This window comes from Xyrauchen texanus, chromosome 25 (assembly GCF_025860055.1).
Source record: "Xyrauchen texanus isolate HMW12.3.18 chromosome 25, RBS_HiC_50CHRs, whole genome shotgun sequence".
In the NCBI taxonomy this organism is placed as follows: domain Eukaryota; kingdom Metazoa; phylum Chordata; class Actinopteri; order Cypriniformes; family Catostomidae; genus Xyrauchen; species Xyrauchen texanus.
Window position 1 is genome coordinate 39370657 of NC_068300.1, and position 25479 is coordinate 39396135.

General features: G+C 36.8%; 1 protein-coding gene across 1 annotated transcript in view; it reads right to left on the reverse strand.

Moving 5' to 3' along the window:
• Positions 1-405: 405 nt before the first annotated feature.
• LOC127618721 (protein kinase C and casein kinase substrate in neurons protein 1-like) overlaps positions 406-25479 on the reverse strand; it is a 73622-nt gene continuing 48548 nt past the window's right edge. Inside the window, exons 3-10 of the mRNA XM_052091331.1 lie at positions 13139-13295; positions 12672-12907; positions 12161-12304; positions 5887-6062; positions 5295-5415; positions 4261-4376; positions 3056-3252; positions 406-2103 (exon numbers count right to left, since the gene is read on the reverse strand). Of these exons, the coding sequence (XP_051947291.1) occupies positions 1994-2103; positions 3056-3252; positions 4261-4376; positions 5295-5415; positions 5887-6062; positions 12161-12304; positions 12672-12907; positions 13139-13295 (1257 nt within the window). The 3' untranslated portion in view covers positions 406-1993. The remainder of the gene's footprint in view (positions 2104-3055; positions 3253-4260; positions 4377-5294; positions 5416-5886; positions 6063-12160; positions 12305-12671; positions 12908-13138; positions 13296-25479) is intronic.

Sequence of the window (25479 nt, forward strand, 5' to 3'; positions counted from 1 at the left end):
TGTTTAGTAAGTTCTGTTCTCTGTTTTGTTTGCAGCTGTGTTGTGTTCAGTTGTCGCTATCGCTGTGGAGGATCTGTTTTTAGATAAACAAAATTTGTTTTCGCATGAATGCCCCAATGCCGCGAGGGTGCTTCGTGAACTGTTGCTCGAGTGCCCTATCATGAACGAGCACAGGAGATCAGTGAAAATTTCCACTAAAAAATACATTACATTTTGGTTTGTTTTCTTACCAAATCTTATCGTATGCTTTCATAACAATCTTGAGTCTCACTGAATAATTTATTAGACTTCTGAATGATACTTTTGTGTCCTTTTGAAGCTTGAAGAGGTGATCACCATAAACCACCATTGTATGACATCACTGAGCACAACATTTTTCACAATTTCTCCATTTGTGTTAAGAAATAGAAAGAAAGTCATATGGGGTTAAAACAACACAGGGGTGAGTAAACAGTGACTGAATTTAGATTTTTTTGGGTGAACTAATCCTTTTACTGAACTAGTGTTGTGGACTATTCACTTTATGATTTATTATGCTCATGGACTTTGTCTTTTGAAATGTGCTATGCGTAAGTAGCCCAAACTGTGCTCAGAAAACATTCACGTCCATGAAAAGATACCGGATAAAGATATGATGCTTATTTAAGACCTTCTCTACCTGAAAGACTCCATGAGACAGCACAATAGCGTAGTACAATTTACTCACGGAGTAACTGAAAACAGCACAAGGCTTCAACAAACATGAGATGACACTACAGTTGTAGTGGAGAGACTGGGAACAACTGGGGTCATGTTCAGAATAGCATACTAACATACTACTCTTTCTTTCTTACTATTATAGCATATAATATGTATACTGAGCACAGTATGTTCATATTCTGTATGCATGGAATACTACTAATTTTAACAAAATGTGAACACAATGCGTTGATACTGTATGACATTCCATTTCCAGTATGATGAATGAAATGGAACTGTAGCCAAGATTTAATATCTTCTTATTGACTCTTAATTGAGTTAAGGCAATTTTACACAAAATGTCATCCGTTTTAAATATGGCGCCTGCACACCACTCACATGCAATATGATGAGGTCATGGAACAACCATGTAGCATGCTACTGTTTGATTTTTATCATGGATTAATGTCTACAGATTCGCTTGTTATTAGAACAAGACAGTAGGTAGTAAACAGTGTATACTCTGCAATATTCAGTTAGTAGTATTCCATTCTGAACATAGCCTGAGAGTTTCTAGTTTCTCCACTTCCTGGTTTGAGGATAATGTAATTCTGCTGCCCTCTGAGGTCACTATGGGGATTGCATACAGTACAGATAGCCTGAGGAATCGAGGGCTACATGCTCCATAGCACATGCATGCTATGCATAGACACAGACATCTAGAGGACAATACCTAATATAATAAACAGCGCAACAGGGCCTGAACAGATGTTGAGAGAAATAGCCTAAATTGCCCTGTTGAGTGTTATTTTCTGTTTAAACACGACGACTGAGTTGCAAGACATTGGACAAATACCCGGTAATGCACACACTGACTCTTCTACATGAACTTCTCCTAAAATACACATAGTGGCCACATGAAGGTCTGTTCAGTTGGATATTGTGTTAATTACAGTATTCTAAACTCATCTCTGCAAATAACATGTAAGCCGCACAAATAATCCTTTGTATGCATAACTGAAAGGTAATTTATTGGTTTATGTGTTTGTTTGTTTGTTTGGTTGTGTGTATGTGTGTATATCATTTGTAAATATTTGCAAATATATATTAGTCGCGAGCAAGCTTGTACCCACCTCCCAGACAAGATCAATATATACAGTGTGGTTATCGGTTACTAAGATGTTTTCGGTTTTAAACAAGACTGCGTTGCACATCTTTAGGGAAAGTCATTCATTTGAAGTCTCTGGCATTTTTGCCATGTTAGGTCAGACAATCAGAACTGCTTCCAATGGTGCGGCGTCCTCTGGTCAGCTTATTAGATTTCCTCAACGTAATTGGCCGGGTATAATCCCGTCTGGCCAGTGTCCAGGCGACCTCTGCACCAGCCCTGGTCATCTTCCTCCTCAGTCTTAGTTAATTCGTCACCTGTGTATCATACATAATATAACTGACATACTTGTCATGTAATTAACCAGAAATCAAGTGGTATAGAGAAAACATCTGTTCAAAAATGTAAAGAAATAAAATCAAAATAAAAAACAATCACAGACTGCAGCACCTCCACATTCCTTATTCTCCCAAAAATGACCTACCCCAGAGGAGCTAAAAAAGTCTTTAAATGGCTAAGAGGAACTATAGTTCCTCATGTGCAAAAAAGGGCTGTAGTTCAGAGTAAAAGTGCCTAAAATGGACTGTAGTTCCAGCAATGGGGAAGGGCCTATTGTTACAGATCCCAGGACAATATTCAATTCAATAAGCAGCAGCATTCTGCATTTTTGGATAATAACAAACACATAGGACGTCTAAAGGCTTGCATTAGAAAAGAGCAAATGCTTGTCTGATACTATGGCAGATGGCAACAGTTTCTAAGATTGGTTGGTAACATTTTTAAAGCAGGGTTTAGCGAAGGGTCCAGCCCGATGTCATTAAAATGTTGTGACTTTGGCAACATTTTTGATAAATAAAAGCCAGTTAAAGGTCCTCCCATACAGATGAGAGTTTGAAGCTTTATGGTCCATCAAGTTTTAAATCTCTCCACCCTAAACCTTCAACTTAAACCTAACCGATAATGTCAGAAAAGCAAATGTAAGATTAAAATCACTTCAGGTCTTGTACCCTGGTCCTTTGCAGTTAAGCTGCCACGATACGTACAAAGAGCACGTAAGAATCATTTTAGTATAGAAACGTGTTTCAATGAGACCAGGTTGCAAATGTCAGTTGATCTATAATGATTTAGAGAAGGTTTTAAGGGTTGAAGCTATGTTGACACCTCTTTGACTGTCACTGTGGTAATTTATTGTAAAATATTGATGTTATAAAAATTTATTTTTGTTCCAGTTTTTCTTAATAATATCGATGATGACATTGTGATATTTACCTGCTTTGAAGGTGAGCTCATCCTGCTCTTGCCCTTCATAGTCATACAGCGCTCGCACACGCACGCCTCCTTTGCAGCTTGAGTCATCCTCAAAAGAGTTCCCACCCCCGTTGGTCTCATTCCCCGAACATCCGGTGGGCTGCTCATCATCAGACCATTCTGTGGAGTACACCTGGTTCTTTTCATAGCTGCTCACACTACACAAACACACAGGACACACAGTGTTAGCATGAACATGAAGCAACAACCACCAGTTCCTCCGTCTATTGTAGATTCTTAAAAATAAAGGCTCAAGTTAGATTCAATAAAATAGGAGAACCTTTTCTTTAGAAAACCATCTTTTCGTCTGTCCAGGAAGTTTTGTAGTAATTTTAGGTCATTCATTCAATTCAGGGATATTATCGAATCATAATCCAGCTTCTGCTTTATAAGTTTCTAACAACTGTCTGTCATCACTTCCCTTTTTAAAAATGCATCCAGAAACCGTTTTTCAAGCTGTAATGTTTCACTTTTACAAGAGTAGTCAGTTCACAACGATCTTCTTGCTAGGTGTGGATAAAGATTGCGTGTTCCACCAGATTGCGGCATCCGCGCCACGTGGGTAAGCAAAGTTCAGGTTTGCATGCCACTTGTATTCCTGCATTGAGCACTTAGGATTCAGTATTCATGCAAGTTGATTTAACCAATAATGTTTATTATCTCTTTAGGAGAGAGAGAGAGAGAGATAGATAGATAGAGAGAGATAGATAGATAGAGAGAGAGAGAGAGAGAGAGAGACAGAGAGATCTTGTGACACTCTTGACTCAAGAGAAGCTTCACAGCTGCATTGAAAACCAGCAATATTTACCCCCGCATCAGATTTGACCCAAACATAATAGGTGTATGCAAAAACTTTGATATCCCATAACATTTTATTTTTAATATAATGGTGCATATAAATGACAATAATTAAATATAACTGGTTTGATCTCCAAAGAACCTTATAACAAACCTTATAACAAATCAAGCACCCTATTCATCCGGGAATGATGCTGTTTGCCTGAACTTAAGGTGCTTTAAAGAGCCATTGAAAACTTTTTAAAGAGTTTAGGGAAGGCAGCTAAGGACAGAAATCATTCTTCTGCATCTTATAAAGAAAAACATTATAGTAGAATGTACAACAGAGGACATCAGAAACCAGTGTGAAAGCAGAAATGATGTCTGACCTGCCGCGGTCACCCGGTTGACCTCCATGTTCTGTGCTGGGAGTCGCAGGAGCAACTCCATCTGGCTTCTTCTTCTCTCTCTTGGCTACAGCATTGGTGGCATCTGGATTATATTCCTGACAGAGACACATTCACGAGAAAGAAAAATGTGTTTTCTGCACCATAACAAATAAGTTTGACTTATAGCAGGTACGTTTTAAGTTGTCACAATAGGAATTGATGTTTATGGCAACATGATCACACAGGAAATCGACTTGCAGATCGATTTCCTGTGTGTACCCTGAAATCGACCCCCATTAGAAATTCTTGCATTAGTTTAAATATATTCACCTTTCCCTGTGGTGTTACTGATAGCATGATGCACAAGCAGCCTCAGAGACACTCAGAGGTTCTGGTCCCATGGAAACCAGGAAGTAATCGTGTTCACATATACAAAGATGGGCATGGTTTGGAGGTTGCATTTTCACTCTAACATAGCATTTTACTCCACTGATGGTTAGGTTTAGGGTTGGAGTTTGGGATAGGGTGTATGGTTAATAAAATATGCATTCCTGTTGACGGTACTACATAATTTCAACTAAAAATACAACTCGCTTTTGGCACCCCCATGTGGACAATTCACACAGATACTGTCAACAACACTTCCAGCTCCAGCCACTGGGTGCAGTGGTTCAAATTTCGGTAAGCACAGACTGATTTCAGCAGCAGAGCATTCGACCTACTGTAGTCAAATTCACAGTGTGAACAGTCTGGTTTATTTTTTGTAAGTAAAAGGCATTTTTCACTACATATTTGTATTAAAAATGTATATTTTCAGCAATAATCTAAACAGTAAAACACCACTTGTTTTGTCTTTGTGATTGTAATTGAATGATTGATTGAGTAAATGATTTGTGTCATTTCTATGCTAGCAAGACTGTAATATGTAATATGAGGAATGAATTAGCCTTGATCCTCTGAACTAAACCTGGCAACTTAAAAATGGCATAAATCTGTAAATATCGAATGGTAACTGTTAATGAAATGGTGTGTACCTCAAACTGTGGCCAGTTCATGTGCATGTCCGGGCCGTGATTATTACTAAACCACTTCAGATCCTCTTGTGTGTTTGCAGCCAGAATGGTGCGTTCAAACTCACGGTACACCGCAGCATAGCTAGAGCAGAAAAAACACAAACACAGAAACACAATCAGTTACATACTGTACAAATCTGTACATCATCACCCAGAGAAATGCACTTAATTGAGATCTCAGTTATGTTTCATGGATCAACTTTGTCTCAGATGTTTCTCCAAAAAGAAGAAATAAAATCTAATCAAATGAGACATCTGTCATGACTTACAGTAAGAATATAGAGATGTAATGTATCTAGTATAGATTCGGTTTTGGATGAATTTGACTTTCAATTGACATTTACTTTGTAAATCGGAGCACAGTTTGAGACATTGTTCTCAAAGATCTCATCTGTGTCTTTCCTATTGGTATGGGTTGGTTCTCAAGGTTAGTTCTAGACCCCCTAAGAATGACCATTTTAATCAAGAATGACCATTTGAAGAACCAAAAACTGAAGTCGTCTGGATTTTATGTAAATGAGTAAGCAGTTAAGGCTGTTGTGTTTACACTGACTTTTGGTTCTCTGTAAGGTTGAGGTGTCTTTTGATGTCCAGAAGAACCTCTTTGAGGAACGTCAGACGCTTGACCTCGTGTTGCTGGCACTGATCAAACACCTGCTCCATACTCTCCGTGTACTGTGGTGTGCACTTCGACAGCTCATCCAGAGATTTATCATACTTCTCTTTAGCCTATCGTGCACACACATCATGAGATAAAGTAGTATTGTGAACAAACACACCTGCAATATAAATTTAGCAATGCTAATTTACAAAAAAACAAAACACACACACCTCTATCTGAATGTAATTGCTGCATTCAAAATGTCACATTCAATTTGCAAAATGTTTGTATATTCAGTATAACCATATTACTAAATCAAGAGCATTAGATCTCTGAGTTCAATCATCCAGGGTCATAATGTAGTAAAATATCCCTAGAGAGAGATTTGATATTGATCTCTAGAAGTAAGAACACTTTACATAAAACATTGATTTCCCATTAGAATGACTCACAGTTGTAAGAGTGCTATAAGAAGTCTCTACAAAGATATGGTCCAAGTTCTTTTTTCAATTAGAATATCATGTCTTTACTGCATGTAATGGGAATGATTGTTACATGGCTACTTCAGCTTTGTCTAATTTGTGGTGTAATGTGGTTTATTAATAATAATATAACATACATTGGTCACTTTACATTAATGTTTCCATTGTTAAGGGTTTATGAATAACTCAAATCATTTACAAATGCATTATAAATCCCTGATATGTGGTTCAAACAATATTTTGCTTATAACTTCTTGTCTATAAAATTCTTATTTCCTTTGAGTCAAGTCGAACAAAACATATATATATATATATATATATATATATATATATATATATATAGAGCAAATCAAACATTTTTAGGGGTGAAAATAAAATCGTATATATATACGATTTTATTTTCACCCCTAAAAATGTTTGATTTGCTCAAACTTTTGCACGTATCATCTAGGGACGGTCCTGATGAAAAAACTATTTGGATTTTTGATTTGTCAAAGTGCTTCAAAGATATAAGCCAGTTACATGTTTTGGGTTTGAACTGTCACTACTACTATGCATTTATTTGTGTGCACAAGGTCCAAACATGACAAAACTTATAAAAATATAGACACCAGGATAGTCTGAGGACATGTGCTGAAATTCATCAATATCCTCTTGTCAACAGCAAATAAAAACATGATTTATTTCAACTGTAATTGACAGATGAAGAATATACTTCTGACTTTGTCCACAAGATTGGGCAGATAATTAAGAAATTCAATAAATTTAATGAAATCAGAGTAATTGCTCTTGTTATGTAATATCTGTGCAGTAAAAATAGCAACAACTATCCAACAAATGAAGAGCTTTATGAAATCTGTTTTTCCTGAAGTTCAGTTTTTCCTGATTTAATTGTCCAACAATCCAAAATCTCATTTCTGCATGGTAAATCAAGGGTGTATTACATATTTTGTCCACTAGATGGAGTGTCAAGACTAAAAATCCTTGAAAATCTTCTTTGACTTCATGTTCATTCACAGCATGTATCATATAATAAAGCCTGATAACCATTAAACCATACTGAACTTTATGTACAAGTTTCTCATGTTGAAAACTCTGTAATAAATGCTTTATGTATCCACTTTACATAAAGATACATTTTCTAATGTTAAATAAGTGTTATTAAAGAATTATAACATGAGAGATAAAACGGGACACTATTTGGCAAGTATTACATGACAGTCTTTTTATTCATTATGTTATAACAGTATATCAATGATTTAAAATGCATTTGTAAATGAATTATTAGTCATTAATGAATCCCTTAATAAACCCTTAAAAAGGGAACATTACTGTAATGTGTTACCCATAAACCAGGTTGGGAAGGTTGTTTTAAAAATGTATCCCACTACAGATTACAGAATACCTGCTGAAAACTATCATTTGGGTAACACTTTAAAGTACACGGTTATAAAGTATTTGTAAAGCATTAGTTAATAATCAATTGATCATTTATAAATACATTTTCCTAAATTATCAATACAGTAATAAGCTATGTACAAATAGTTTGTTATTTATTTATATTCACTGTAGCAAATTATTTATTATTGTTTAATAAGTTAATTTATTGAGCGTTTGATGATTTTTAATATTATTATCCTTAGTAAACAACGACTCATACTTAACTGATGTATTTTAGTTGATGCAAACCAGTGGTAAAGAAGTGTTTATGAGAACATGAAAAGGCACGAATTCATAGTTAATAAAGAAATTACATATTTAATTAATTGGATATATATTTAAACGTAATGTATTTGTTACTAATTTAGTTACACTTACTATTAAAGCCATTATTACTTAATAAATGTCATAATAAACATTGACTAATTGCTAGCTAAGCATTTTCATGACCTAATCTAAAGTAAGAACTATTTATGCCTAATTAAACATTTATTAATTATCCATTACTCTGAAAACTTGGCCATGAAATAACCATTTCCACAGCATCTCAATCACAAAGGCTCAAAACAGACACAAAACAAAGGTACAGGAATAATAGTGACAAAGGAAACATCTGGAGATCCTCAGATTGCTCAAACAAAACTTTAGCATGTTCCATTCTATTAAGTAAATGGTCTGCACTTATATAGTGCCTTTTTAACCTTAATGGTATTCAAAGCGCTTTACACTGTGACTCATTCACACATTCACACACACATTCATACACCAATGGTGGCAGATCTGCCATGCAAGGTGCTAACCTACCATTGGGAGCAACTTGGGGTTCAGTGTCTTGCCCAAGGACACTTCGGCATGTGGAGTCATGTGGGCCGGGAATTGAACCACCAACCCTGCGATTAGTGGCTGACCCGCTCTACCACCTGAACCACAGCCGCCCTATTAAGCTTTAAAAATTACTGTTTAATTCAGCTTCATAAGTGGAATTACTATAAATATTTCATAAAATGTAATCAGATTTCAGAAGGAAGTCAAAATGTTGTCGTCACTGTCTGCGTGTGTGCTCAGCCAGCATGTCACCAAAATCACATGATGGTCACATGTGATGAAATGGCAAATAATAATAATAAAAGTACAGAAATAGGAAATAGCATGTAACGTTATATTATTGAATTAAAACAATATTTAGCTAATTATGTGGTAACTACATTAGTGTACATTTATCAGATATTATCAGGGATCGTGGAAAAAGTTTAAACTCGTATGCCAATGATACCCAACTTTATATTTCTTTGAAACCCAATGAAATTTCACAATTCTCCAAATTAGCAGAGTGTATCAATGAAATAAAAGATTGGATGGCCAGAAATTTCCTTCTACTCAATTCCGACAAAACAGAGGTTCTAATTATTGGACCAAAAAAAACTCAAAAAACAAATAAGCCGAAAAAATATAATTTCACTCTCGATGGATGTACTGTTACATCATCTTCAACAGCGCAGAACTTAGGTGTTATATTTGATACCAATCTGTCCTTTGAAAATCAAATTACCAATGTTTGTAGAACTGCATTCTTCCACCTAAGAAATATTGCTAAATTACGGCACATGCTCTCTGTTGCTGATGCGAAAAACTAATTCATGCATTCATGACCTCAAGACTAGATTATTGTGATGGATTAATGGGAGGATCTCTTAAAATGATCTCTTGATCATTTTAGCCCCATTTTATCATCATTACCTGTTACATTTCTTATTAATTTAAAAATTCTATTAAATTTGTAAAAGTTTTGAATGGTCTAACTTCTGTCCTGTTAGTACTTCCTAGAATATCAAAATCCACAAAAGGAGGAAGATAATTGTCACATTAGGTTTCTAAACTATGGAATAGTCTCCCTAACCATGTTCGGGACACAGCCACACTCACTCAGTTTAAGTCTAGACTAAAGACTCATCTATTTAGCCAAACATACACCTAATTTATCCTCCAACCCACAATTAGGCTGCTTTAGTTTAGTGCTGCCGTAACCAGAAACAGAGATCTATAACTCTGCAATAAATTGAATGGCATCTACGCTGAAATTATTCTGTTTGTTTCCATGTCTCTACCTCGGGAACCGGACAGATCCAGCTCCATTCCTGCTTGGGTGAGACTGCACTGCTATGTGTCGCTGAGTGATGATGACTAAATGCAGTCAGTGCCAGTCAGACATCACTTCAGTCTATTACAAAGGACTTCAGAAGATGAATTTATGCCAACTCTGTCTGAACATTGGATTTAGGATAGACCTCATTGAAATGACCTGCCGGTTGAACTGCGATGCACAACACTGATCTCTGCCTGCATCACCGCAGTCTATTGATGGTCTACACTCTTATTATGGAATACATTGACTATCTATTAATTGCCAACAAAAGCCTTCATCAGCCAACTAAGAAAGGACAATCATCTATGTGAATTTATGCAGTTAATCCAGAACTGACTTCAAAGACGTTAGTCATTAATCGTACAGTTCATACAAAATCTTTGTTTAAACACACAAGTAACTAATATTGGCATTAGATTCAGGATGCCATTAGCGAATACCGTTGCCATGAAGGGGTGTAAGTAGTCTGCAACAATCTTTAGGTAGGTGGTATGTGTAAAAGTAACATCCACATGAATGCCAGAATCCAAGGTGTCCCAGCAGAACATTGCCCAGAGCATCACACAGCCTCCACTGGTCTGCCTTCTTCCCATAGTGCATCCTGCTGCCATCGCTTTCCCAAGTCAATAATGAACATGCACCCGACCGGCCACATGATCTAAAAGAAAACATGATCCACCAGACCAGGCCACCTTCTTCCATTGCTCCATGGTCAAGTTCTGACGCTCACATGCCCATTGTAGGCACTTTCAGCGGTGGATAAGGGTCAGCATTGGCACTCTGACCAGTCTGCGGCTACGCAGCCCCATATGCAGCAAGCTGCAATGCACTGTGTGTCCTGACACCTTTATATCATGGCCAGCATTACGTTTTTCATCAATTTGTGCTACAATAGCTCTTCTGTGGGATCGGACCAGATGGGCTAGCCTTCGCTCCCCAAGCGCATCAGTGAGCCTTTGGTGCCATGACCCTGTTGCTGGTCTACCGGTTGTCCTTCCTTGGACCACTTTTGGTAGGTACTAACCACTGCATACTGGGAAAACACCACAAGACCTGCCGTTTTGGAGATGCTCTAACCAGTCGTCTAGCCATCACAATTTGGCCCTTGTCAAAGTCACTCAAAGTCACTTTTTCCTGCTTCAAACACATGCAATTCAAGAACAGACTGTTCACTTGCTGCCTAATATATCCCACCCCTTGACAGGTGTGATTGTAAGGAGATAATCAATGTTATTCACTTCACCTGTCAGTAGTTTTAATGTTGTGGCTGATCAGCGTATATAATTTGCTAAAGAGAATATAAACAAATAACACTATTTATACGTATCTTATTAATGTGTTAATGTATTAATGATCAATTAACTATACACTAATGCTTTACTAATACTATTTAACCATGTATTTATTATAAAGTGTTACTGTATTTTGTAATGTATTCTGTTACTCAAAGTCAATAACGTAATATAAATACTTTGGATTACTTCTTCAGCACTGGCAGATTTTTTTTACTTCTTTTGACTATAAGTAATACATTTATACATATATATTAGTTACACTAACAACAAATGTCTTACTAGGGAAAATATGATCTAATGTGAATTTTCTTGGTATAAAAAATATAATTGTGCCTGGTAACTGGTGCTTGCAAAAGGGCTAGAAATAATATTTTAGCTTAGCATGAAGCTAAATGTTCACATGACAATTTACACAAGGTTAAAATGTTCTGCTGATCCACACTTACTTCAAAACCTCACAGAGTTTACACAATGACATATTTTTCTGATCGCATCATTTATACTAATACATTTTGTTCTTACTAAATAGACTAAATACTACATGAAACTAATAACAATGAATTGGAAAGTAATCTTCAGTAGTCAAAATCATTTTTGAATGTAACTGTATTCTGATTACCAATGATTTAAATTGTAACTGTAGAGGAATACAGTTACTAAAATGTTTTATTTAAAATATGTAATCCCGTATGTATTCTGTTACTTCCCAACCCCGCCCATAAATCACACTTTCACTCCTCACCTCTCAGTTTTACCAACGTCAATAAGAACTAGAAAACTGATCATCTTGAATGGCCTTGAATAATACTTACATTTGTAAGAACTTTCTAATCATCATTTTTTATTGCTTCTTTAGATTTTCTCACCTTCTGTACGTCTTGTTTGCATTTCTCTGTCTTCTCATGCAGTTTCTTCTGCTGGTCAGGGGTGACCGATGCATCTGCTTCTCGACCTGCGGCCAGTTTCTCCTCCTTACAGGCCATGTGGTAGGTCTTTTTTGCCGAATCCATCTGTGGCAGGCAGACATGTGACAATTAACTAACTGCAATACAACAAACTGTTGCAGCTGGATAGTTGAACTTGACTAAATAAGCTATTATACGGAATAATACATATGTAATATGTCTACCCCACAAGTACATCTATTTAAAAGTAAAACATGTTCATGAATGACTGGATATATATATACATGTACGTTGTGGGCGGTAAACCAATTGACAAACCAGTTAAAAGGTTTGAACTCCGTCACTGCTACACTTCAATAAAGACTTCAATGTCTTCAAGCAAGAGCAAGACCTGTGCTGTCTGTGTTTATTTTTTAAAGTACATTTTTAAGATAAGTATATGGTGAAATGGACCCGATGGGCACAACTGTACCTCTTTGAGTTTCTTAGCCCAGGGTTTCTGTGCTTTCTTGAAACCCTCCTCAGCCTCTTTGGTTTCCTTGAATCCACCAATTATCTGTTTGTGGTACGAGTCCTTCTGCCAGTTCTTCACCTTCTCAATGTCCTCATTCACGAGTCCGTTCTTCACCTCCTGATGAAGTTCACTCACCTTATCAGCCTCTGTCATCATGGCTAACCAGGCTCGCTCCACAGAACCGTACTGCGGCCCTGTCATTCACAAAACACACATATATCAATATAACATATACAGTACAGGCCACACCCACAAATGTACACTACAAATCATATCCTTTACAAATGATTTTGTGTAGGAACATTTATCATATTTTAAGGATGGTTCGATGTTTTTACTGGAAAAAAAGATAATTTTTGTCTCTTTAATCATTCTTGAGGTGATGCAGCTTGAACAGAATCTACAGGACTTTCTCTGGACAGAACCTTTCTCAATAAGTTGTCTCCATCTCTTGGACCACTCTGTGAGCTGCTGACTGTAGTATTTCTCAATCTTGGCACGTTCCTGAAGGCAGTTCATGAGATCATTGCAAAGTCGATGCCCGTCGTCAATTCTCTTGACAGCACGCTTATAATTTCCCACCTAGGTGAAGAGGAAGAGATCAGCCGACATAATACTCAATCCTTCTCAATCAGAATTATTATCTATTCTATAGCTCAAAAGTGAGACTTCATTTACTTTATGCATTTTTGTTGAATTCTTCTGGTAACACTTTACATTGGTTATAAACCAGTTTGTTGAGGGTTTATAAAAGGGATCATAAATGATTAATAGCTCATTTACATATGCATTATAACAGTTATAACAACACAAATGCAGTGCCTCATGCAATACTTGCCGAATAGTGATCATTTTAGCGAACATGTAAATGCTTAATAAATGCTTAATTTATATATTGCACTTATTCATACTTGTACCAAAAAACATAATTCTCACTTGTTATGTGTTGTCACTTTTCTTGTCACGTTGATGTCAAATGAACAGTGCTACTCCGAGTGCTATCCAAACTAACCTAGTCCTATTTACCCAAAGTTACCTAAAAGTCCACTTTTCAGCTCTTCATGTGCATTCACAGTATATCATATAATAAAGCCTGATGACCATTAAACCACACTGAACTTGATGTGCATAGGTTTCTAATGTTGGAAACTTTTTAAGTACATGTGTCTACTTTACATTAAGGTACATTATCATTGGTTACTAATGTTGAATATGTGTTATTAAGCATTTATAACGTGAGGTATACTGGCTCACTATTTGGCAGGCATTGCATGAAAGTCACCCTGTTGTTGCATGCTGTTATATATGCATATCAGTAATTTATAATGCAATTGTTAATCATTTTAGTCATTAATGAACCCCTTTTCAATTCAAAGGAATCATTAATATAAAGTGATACTGTTATTCTTTAATAAGTTAAAGACATTTTTATTAATAATTAGTGCCTTATTGCATTTAAAAATGGTTACTGCCCAATCAAATATTAAGGACACAAATTTAATTAAATGTCATTTTAGTAAAGCTGCACTACGGGCGTTTTTTTTTTTACGTAAAATTGCAAGTAACTTGCAGGCGAACATTTTACGTGAGTCGTGTTTCAGCACTGCTCTTCTGCGTGGATGAATCTCATGGTTTGAGGTTAAGCCCAACGAACACTTTAGTCAGAACAGGATGTATGATGCAAATCTGGTCATCAGCAAAGTGCTAGAGCACTGAACACGCACAGCCCAATTTATCTAACCGCGCATCTTGAATGTGCCACCTGCACATGCGCCTGGAATTATTTGCACGAATTAGTGGATCCACAAGGTGACAACACTCACATATGAGCCATTACTGTCACGATGAAACACTAGAAGACATTATCGCCAGTAAAAAACAGGAGACGAAGGTTAAACAGTAGATATGCATGTCAAAAGTGTGTGTGCGAGGAGGTCTTGAGATACCTGCATTTGTATAGCTCGAGTCTGACGGAATATAAAGACATGTTTATGGGTCTAAACTCCTGAAGAGAAATTGTCTGGCATCTCATAGCAGTCGTAGCGCATTTGCAAAATGCCTGTATATGGACGCACCGTCAAATGGAGTATACTTTGACAGGCTTGCGTTCGACTGTACGCAGATGCTGAGCATATATATATATATATATATATTAATTGCAATATATTTTAATATTATAATATACAATATAACAATTACAATAATAAACAGTTTTTTATCATTTCTTTGGAAGTAACTTAATAGAGAGATGGTTAGATGCTAAACAAATGAATATATCCATTATTGTGCTTGAGATGAGTATACATTCATGGGACATTGCCTTGTACATATAGTGGCTTTTAGATGCCAATTGAAATTGTCCACTCTGTTTAAAAACACTGTCTGCTAAAAGTGCAATGGACAGTGACAACAACTTGTGCATTTCTGTGACCGTGGTAAAAGAAGTAAGAAAACAGCGGCACACACACACTTAGGGAATCTCGAATCTGTAGCAATGTTATAAAATACATAGAAATCATAAGTATTAGTATACATGATACAGTAACTTCAACAGAAGATCGAACCTATTAAACACACCTTGATCGGTAAACACATGAGTAATGTTCGATTCATTAAAGCATGACAACCCAACCAGAAAACATATCTAAGCATTATAGCAGGTTAACAACTTTAAAACATTTAACAGTTAAACATACATTAGGACACTGATCTCCTGCCGCTGCTGTACTGTATTGCGACCACCATAGCTTTCCAAGCGGACATGACTTAAACACGCAAGGACGAATGACGTATGCCTGTGATTTTGGTCTCAAATCCGACCTGAAAGCTCCAAATAAAAATTATTATTGTAGGCTTACCAGAGTGAATCGGGGTAAGACAAGGACGTGGTTTTGAACACTGATTTTGGAATGTACTTACTCAATAATGAATATTGTTAATTGTAACCCCAAAAACTGCAGCTTTTAAGCAAAACTAGAGGTACTTTTTTATGCAGAGATTCCAAAGATTGACCAAGAAAAAAAAAAAAAAAAACACTACCAACATGTTTTTGTGTTGTTTTTCAAAGTTGGAGTGCAGAAGTATTAAATATCCTTTTAGATACAATTTCCTTTCTTGTCCAATAAAACAAAGGTCTGAAGAACAAATAATGTTGATACTAGAAAAGTACCTTTATTTAAACATATATAAAAAAAAATATTTGTGAGACCAACAACACAAATTTTCTTTGCGTACAAGTTTTGAATAGGAACAATGGATTCCTATGGCGCTATTCACACCTGATCTGACAAATCGTCCACCGACAATCCAAAAGTGTTTTTTTAAGGAAAGCAGACAGCAGTGATTTTTTTTCTCTCTTTGGACTACAAAATAAATAACTGACCAATGAAATAAGAGTTTTTTTTGTCATTTTTGCTGCATCTGCACAATCCATCACATTGGTGGCACTAATCAACTGGAAAACTTCGACATTGGACACGCAGCTGAGACTCGTCTCAGGCACAAAAACACTGAATTCAATGCAAACATGCAGCAAGTTGCAAACACATTCTTCCTTTTTAGTATACTTATATAATGTTCTGATACCTAATATTTTAATCACTGCCTAGCCAAAAAAATATATAGAAAAAATATTTCGTTGTACCACCTTTAGCTTTGATTACGGCTCGCATTCATTGTAGCATTGTTTTGACAACATTATGCAACATCACAACATTTATTTCCATCCAGAGTTGTGTACATTTTTGGCCGAGATCTTGTATTGATGACAGGACATACTGAAGACTTTCAATGGGGTTAAGGTCAACATATAACATCGCTGAGTCTAGACCTGACCAATTGAAGCAACCCCAGATCATAACACTGCCTCCAGTGGTTTGTACAGTGGGCACTATACATGACGGGAGCATCGCTTCATGAGCATCCCTTCTTACCCTGACACGCCTATCACTTTGGAACAGGGTAAATCTGGACTCATCAGACCACATGACCTTTTGGTCCACAGTCCAATCCTTATGCTCCCTAGCAAATTGAAATAAAAAAAATTCTCGATTAGCCTCACTAACAAATTGCTTTATTGTGGCCACACAGCTGTTTAGTTTTCGTCACATTGTGCACATGGAAATGCTCTTACTTTCACTATTAAACATGGCTGTGAGTTCTACTGTCGATTTTTTACGATGTGACTTCAAGCGTTTTAGTGATCTCCTATCACGATCATTCAAGATTTATTTTCTGACTACATTTCTTCTGCGAATCTGACGGTTCACCACTATCCTTCAAGGTTTTAATAATGGGTTGGACAGGCAGTGTAATATACCTAGTGTTTTGTCTTAATGTACATTATTTTATATGTATATCACTGTGCCTGTTATATTCTCATTTGCATCACCGTTACAACCGCCCCACCACAGTGGTAGAGTGGCACCAGAGGTTATGCATGTAAATATATATACTTAAATATAAGACCTTGCGAAAACTTGAAATCAATTCCTGAATAATGTAATATAATGAGTAAAGTATTAGATACTTACTAATGGTTTTGTGGATTCTTCATTCTAGGGACATATTCCTTTAAAATTTTTTACATACTTCAGGGGCTTGCGCCCCTTTATTCACTGTATCTAAAAGTCAAGCTCCATTATGCATTCTCTCCATTAAATCCTTGCAGACAATAGGTTTTGATATTTTATATATATATATATATATATATATATATATATATATATATATATATATATATACTGTTGACAGTGGATTAATCTCTTATATACGTATGATGCGTTTGAAAATAGGTGATTAAAAAGCACTTTCCTTTTACCGGGATCAGCACTTTCATCCCACGACATACTGCTTAGATGGGAAAAATCCTCACAAAACTATGACTGAAAAAGTTTTTCTTTTAAAAAATGTTTTTTAGTAGAACAAAGGATTTCATTTGTATTTTGTTTCTAATGATGAACTTTTTAAAGTTTGATCCACAATAAATGTGTAATTTGCATGCACAACTTCCCCCACCCTCCAACCACCATTGATTGATCCTTTATCACCGCAGCGGTAAACAATTGCCACCACAGCCGCCCTTATTCTCATGGCATTAAAAATAGCAGTTAGGATAGTCAAATCGTTTAGATTAACCTCTTAGTAAAATATCACATAAAAAGAATCTTTAGCCAAACAGACTTACAGCTATTGTAACATTTACATTTACAACGTATGCATTAGAAGACACTTTTAAACAGAGTGCCTTACAGTGCATTGAGGGTGTATGTTTCTATCAGGTTGTGCATTCCCTGGGAATCAAACCCATTATCTTGGCATTGCTAGCGCCATGCTCTACCAGTTGAGCTACAGGAACCCTTTTTAATGCTTCTGAACAGCAAAATAGTGCTCGAATAGAATTCATCAGCACTTTGTCTCACAAATTCATCTTGGATTTGGTTTGAACAGGCCTTTACTCCGTAATATTGAGACATAAATATTTTTTATTTTAATTTTATTTATTAATTTGTATTTATTTATTTAAAAAAAAAAACATTTCAGCCAGGATAGTTTGACATGAAATACCAAATAGTCGAATTACCCATTGGAAAAAATGTTTACTGGTTTCCTTCTATACCACAAATGTTCTCTCCCCGGGGCTTGCAGGTGGCGTGAGAGAGCACTGAGAAATGAGATGAGATGAGAGGGGGATGGGACTCATTGTTGTGCATGTGGAGTTATGCAATGACCGCCGCAGCTTTGTGTCCACTTTCTCCTAGCGTGCTAATCTTGCGCTTCAATGCACTAACACTGACATCACAAAAACAACACACACCCACACACACACACACACACACACACACATGCACTAGATAACTTGACCCAGACAGGTTTAAAAGGATGAAAGACACGATATATCCACAAAGCTTTACTACAGTTATACACACTTCAGTTCATGAACAAAACGATCTTTGTATTAAATATTAGTGTTTACATGACAACATATCCATGAATACTTTTTTACACTCATACTCATTCTGTTTTGACTAGTGGATCACACACATACTGGTCCTAACCAACATAGTGGGACATCGAAGGGCTCGCCCTTTTTATAAATAACCAAAAGGCTTTAGTTTATGTCACAGCAATGACCCATGATTTGCTACTTGCTATCATTAGTCTGTACAAATTCTAGAGAGCATTTTATTGGACAAAAATTGGAATATGCCTGTGAGTGAATGAGTCATACATTTTTTTGGTTTGTTTACGTGGAAGAGAAAGATTGTAAATTTGACATATCTATATCTGCTTATATCTGTCAACATTTAGGAGTACACTAGCACAGAGATGGCTTCAAAGCTAAGAGACATGGACTAAAAACCAAAAAACTCCAAAATATTTTCCAAATAAATATTGATTTGAATCCTTTCGCCCAATGTTAGCTGGGATAGGCTCCAGCCCCCCGCGACCCTGTACACAGGATAAGCGGTTGACGATGGATGGATGGATGGATATTGATTTGAATATGTATATTGTGTTTGTTATATTGTTTGTTTAGCTGTTTTTGTTTAGATATACAGTATTTTGTGTATGGTAAAGTGCCTTGAATACTATGGCAAGCCAAATTGACTTTTAATCATGGACATGATATGGATGATTAATATCTATAATTCCATTTTCCCATTTTGATATCAGCAATTAAATTAATACTTGTGAAAATGCTCATTTTTGATATCATAATTATGTTTGCACTAGTAAAATGTTAACTCTTGAAATAAAAAATGACATCATTGCTTGCTGAATTACCCATTGTAGATATTAAAAAAATAATAATTTCAACTAGTAAAAAACATATTTATTTATATCTAGTCGAATTTCACAATGTCATCACCTCCTTTTGAAAACACAATTGCAGATATAATTAATAAATATCTAACAAGTTCAATTTTTTGATATCAATAATTAGATTGTAGTACAAATATCAGTCCTTGATTTCAACAACTGAATTACAATGAGTAAAAATGCCAATAAATTTGAATTGTGTATGGCTGGGTTTCCCAATAACGCTGCAACTTTTAAGATCATCTTAACTAACGTAACGTCACACCTTTTTCCCTCATTATAAAGTAAAACTTAAGTGCTTCCTTACGGGAGCTGTCCGGTTTAAAGTTGTTTAAAGGAGTTTGTCTTCTAAACAATATGAATAATGCAGAAATACTGACAAGCATGGACATTGTATGGACCTTATCAAGGCCCGAAACTGATGATGGCTTTTGTAAGATGGGTTTCAGATATATTGATACTCAACTTCATAGAGATTAATGAAAGTGACACAAGAAAAGCATGTAATGTGAATCACAATAAGGGGCTCTCACGTAGCCTAAGGGCCAAAACATCCTCTACGCTTGCAATGCAAGCTCGATTTCACTGTTGATTTCATTGTCACATTGGAATGTCTCATAACACAATGCAGCTACACATTCTCAACATTACAGCAAGGGCACTATATGGTCTATGGTGAGTTTTCTCCAACAACACATTTTTATACTCTGAAATGGTGTACAATAGCTTTCCAATGATCAAAATATATTAATAAAATGTATTAAATACCCCTTTGTCTCTGATGAACTGAAAGAGCTGCACTTGATGGACTTACAAGCTGTTCAAAGCTCTCATTCCTTTACTTAGACTACGATGCTGTAACCGTATAAAGGATGGGCAAGGAGGAGGTGCGATCCGGACAAAGCATCAAAGCAATATTTTAATGAAAACTTAAACAAAAAGACATAAAACACGAACACACACACACGACAGCAACATGTGGCACTCTCTCTCTCGAACTGCCGCATCCGCCTCGGCTTTATCCCTCTCCTTGGCTGATTAGCCCGATTGGGGGGCGGCCGTGCTCACTTACGGCCCGGCCTCGCCTTCTTCCTCGTCATAGATGCTTTTGGGAAACACACCATAGATTATGTTCTACATAAGTGCTATTAACGTTCTACTAAGTGCTTTGGGAAACCCAGCCTATATCTATATCTATATCTATATCTATGCCCAGAATAATTGTTCCGACTTTATATTAGATATCTTTAAATACTATGTACTAACTTTCAAATGCATACAATACAATTTACTTCTGTGTACTACTATCTTGTTTTGCAAAATTCTCACAAGATTCACATTTGCTGCTATTAAGGTTGAGGTACAGGTAGATTTAGGGGTAGGGTTAGGTTGAGGCAGAGGTCGAATTGGGGATGGTGGAGTTAAGGATTGCTGGCGGCATTTCACAGTTATGAAAATGAAATCGTAATAATGACACACATACCCATTAGTGTAAACTCCTAATTATTTCTCTTGACATCCAGTAGAATGTTAAATCCAAAATTGTGAACATTTAGAAAAATATTGATGAATTCTCATTTGTTTTCTTAACATTTCTTCACAAAGAATTGTCATTCATGTCCATTTTGCACCAGATTTATGCATTCCGATGTGCTAAAGTGCTATAATACTCTCATATGTATAAGTTACATGCATCCTGAAGAGGGAGGACACTGTTATAATTTGTAAAGCCAAAAATGGACATATAATGTATTACTTCATGCATGCCTCACATGCCACATGACAGGGATTTCTGCATACCATTCCTTTACAATATTGTCCTTATAACTTTTGTAAGTATAAAATATTGTTTTGACTGATATAACGTACTAAACAAATAAATACATTATTATGACTATATATTGTTTGCCTATATTTTCCAGTCTCTTGTATTTTTTGGTTTATTATATGCATTAAAGAAAAGACATAGCTGTCACTGTAGCTGTCATTTGTTTGACCCTGCATATTCTATAAATGCAAAAGCTATACGTGGTCATTATATGCACTTCACTAGTGAGTTTCATTTCAGTGAGCTCTGCTGAAATTAGAGGAATAAAGTGCATAATTCGGTGCTCTGTGCTCATATTATAGAACAATATATTTGTCAAATGTACCATCTCTGTTTTTTTACAAAATGTTTTGACTTTTTGACGTAAATGGCCAGAAGACTTCGTCAATATGCCTATAAAGCAAAAGTGCATATATGTCTAGCCATCGCGACTCAAAGGCGAACAAGCAAGCAGAGATGGCTGATCAACAGGCTGAACTCATCACCTCACTAAAAGTGGATATTTTTTCACTCTTGTGGTCTGAGTTTAAGTCTACACTTGCTGGAGAATTAGAAGATATAGGCACTGACTACAGTTGCGGGGAGGAGTTTGATGATGTGTGTGTGTGCTGTTTTTCATTTCCAGATATTTAATCATAGAAACAATTCCCTGTATAAGTTCAGTTAGGATCACTACTTTATTTTAAAAATGTGTATGTCAGAATAATAGTAGAGAGAATTATTTTTTTAGCTTTTATTTCTTTCATCGCATTCCCAGTGGGTTTACATACACTTTGTTAGTATTTGGTAGCATTGCCTTTAAATTGTTGAACTTGGGTCAAACATTTTTGAGTAGCCTTCCACAAGCTTCTCACAATAAGTTGCTGGAATTCTGGCCCAATCCTCCAGACAGAACTGGCATAACTGAGTCAGGATGTAGGCCTCCTTGCTCACACATGCTTATTAAGTTCTGCCCACAAATTTTCTATCAGACTGAAGTCAGGGCTTTTGAGATACTATTCACTACCTTGGCTTTTTTGTTTTTTAATAGCATGAGTGTCCGGATCCCGACACAGACTGAAACCAAACCAGACAGGATGTCAGGATCCAGACGGCATGCTCCCGACACGAAAAAACTTACCTAAGAGTGCACATCAGTAACTCCAGGCCCGTGCACCCAAACAAAGAATGTCCACGAAACACAAGATAGAACATGGGGTGATGATGTCACGGTCCAGACAGACAAAAACCCAACCTGACAAAGTGACAGGACTGTGATAATTTGGTCAAAGGCAATAGTCAAAAATGTTATAATATTTGGCAGCTTGTCTTTTCATATGTGGGAAAAATGGATCCTTTTGTCTTTCTAAATTTTCAACAATAATCCCCGTCCCACCCTCCTTTTTTTGTATTCTGCAATACAATGCATTATTGCATTGTATATATACAGTATATACACTCACCTAAAGGATTATTAGGAACACCTGTTCAATTTCTCATTAATGCAATTATCTAATCAACCAATCACATGGCAGTTGCTTCAATGCATTTAGGGGTGTGGTCCTCGTCAAGACAATCTCCTGAACTCCAAACTGAATGTCAGAATGGGAAAGAAAGGTGATTTAAGCAATTTTGAGCGTGGCATGGTTGTTGGTGCCAGACGGGCAGGTCTGAGTATTTCACAATCTGCTCAGTTACTGGGATTTTCACGCACAACCATTTCTAGGGTTTACAAAGAATGGTGTGAAAAGGGAAAAACATCCAGTATGCGGCAGTCCTGTGGGCGAAAATGCCTTGTTGATGCTAGAGGTCAGAGGAGAATGGGCCGAATGATTCAAGCTGATAGAAGAGCAACTTTGCCTGAAATAACCACTCGTTACAACCGAGGTATGCAGCAAAGCATTTGTGAAGCCACAACACGCACAACCTTGAGGTGGATGGGCTACAACAGCAGAAGACCCCACCGGGTACCACTCATCTCCACTCCAAATAGGAAAAAGAGGCTACAATTTGCAAGAGCTCACCAAAATTGGACAGTTGAAGACTGGAAAAATGTTGCCTGGTCTGATGAGTCTCGATTTCTGTTGAGACATTCAGATGGTAGAGTCAGAATTTGGCGTAAACAGAATGAGAACATGGATCCATCGTGCCTTGTTACCACTGTGCAGGCTGGTGGTGGTGGTGGTGTAATGGTGTGGGGGATGTTTTCTTGGCACACTTTAGACCCCTTAGTGCCAATTGGGCATAGTTTAAATGCCACGGCCTACCTGAGCATTGTTTCTGACCATGTCCATCCCTTTATGGCCACCATGTACCCATCCTCTGATGGCTACTTCCAGCAGGATAATGCACCATGTCACAAAGCTCGAATCATTTCAAATTGGTTTCTTGAACATGACAATGAGTTCACTGTACTAAAATGGCCCCCACAGTCACCAGATCTCAACCCAATAGAGCATCTTTGGGATGTGGTGGAACGGGAGCTTCATGCCCTGGATGTGCATCCCACAAATTTCCATCAACTGCAAGATGCTATCCTATCAATATGGGCCAACATTTCTAAAGAATGCTTTCAGCACCTTGTTGAATCAATGCCACGTAGAATTAAGGCAGTTCTGAAGGCTGAAAGGGGTCAAACACAGTATTAGTATGGTGTTCCTAATAATCCTTTAGGTGAGTGTATATATATATATATATATATATATATATATATATATATATATATATATATATTAAAAAATCTATTTAAAATGTAATATATCTACAGTATATTTGTCTTTTCTATATGTATTTATGCATACATTGTGTGTGTGTGTATATATATGTATATCTATATCTGTGGTGGAACCTGGGGCTCTGTTGGGCTGGGATTGGGGAAATTTTTTGTTTGTTTTTTGTTTGCTTTTTTCCTCTCTTTTAATATTACTGTAAAAAATGACAATAAAAACACTTTGATTTCAAATCCATTCGGCTCGGATAATCGCAGTTATTTAAAGTCCACTATTAACTATTTACAAATTTTATTAAAATATTTTACTTGACACAATGACACATGATACAATTAGTCTAAAGGGGATGGTAAGGGATGGTAAGTTTTACAAAGGGTATGATTTTTGCCATTTGTTTCAACAAGGGGGATAGCATCCCCCCTCAACTCCAGCCCTGGGTTTAGGGTTATAGGGTAAGGGTAGCACTGTATCAATAGATGCAAGTACAAAGCAACAACAAATAAGTACATTGTATCAAATGCTTAGTAGTAAATAGTAGTTAAAGACAACTAATATAAAGTGGTCCCCTATAGTTCATATCCTGCTTGATTAAATGTCAAAAGGGCTTGCGAAACCCTGGAAGTCTTGATCTCATGTTAGTGTTCATCATTTTAACCATATTTCTCAAATATACTGTTCATTTTCTTGAGTAAAACTGCAATACTGGACCAAAAAAATCTCACCTATAAGTTCACGTTTAAACCTTCAAATATTGTGCTTGCCTACTGTATACGGTTTCACATACTATAAAAAAGAAGAAGGTTGTATTCAGTAAAGAGTATGCTAGTATTCCACTCTGAACAACCTTTTGTGACAGAACGTCACGCCTCTCCCTAGAATCACCTTTGTCTGCCTCTTCCAAGGGCCGTGGTTCAGCCAGGTCCACCTTAAAAGCAGAGCGCGCCTCTCCTAGAGGGACAGGTCTCTTCCCCGTGTATGCATACTCTCGTTCTCGAGATCCAGGAATGGTATGGAATCTCAATGGCGAATTAGATGTGCTACCTAGACTTAAGCACGCATTGTGGCCTTCATGCCAGGATGCCGGGACACCAAGCCCCTAACTTGTGACTCGCCATGGCCTGGGAAGCGAGCCACTCCAGAGAAGCCACCCCCTCTGCACCCTGAACAAGAAGGTGTGCACATGCACCCCTTTTACCTGGACCCAATCCCTTTCTTTACTCCTTGACCTGCACGAGGAAGCCAGACTTCCCTGTTTATTCTATCACCACTTCAACCATGGACGCTTTATTCCCTTTTGAATGTTTATGTTCAGCCTTCCACCCTTTATAGTACAGTTCTCCTTCTACGGCTCTTTATAAACTTGTATTGAGCTATATTGACCTTCAGGCAAGCTCAGATGACTCATGTC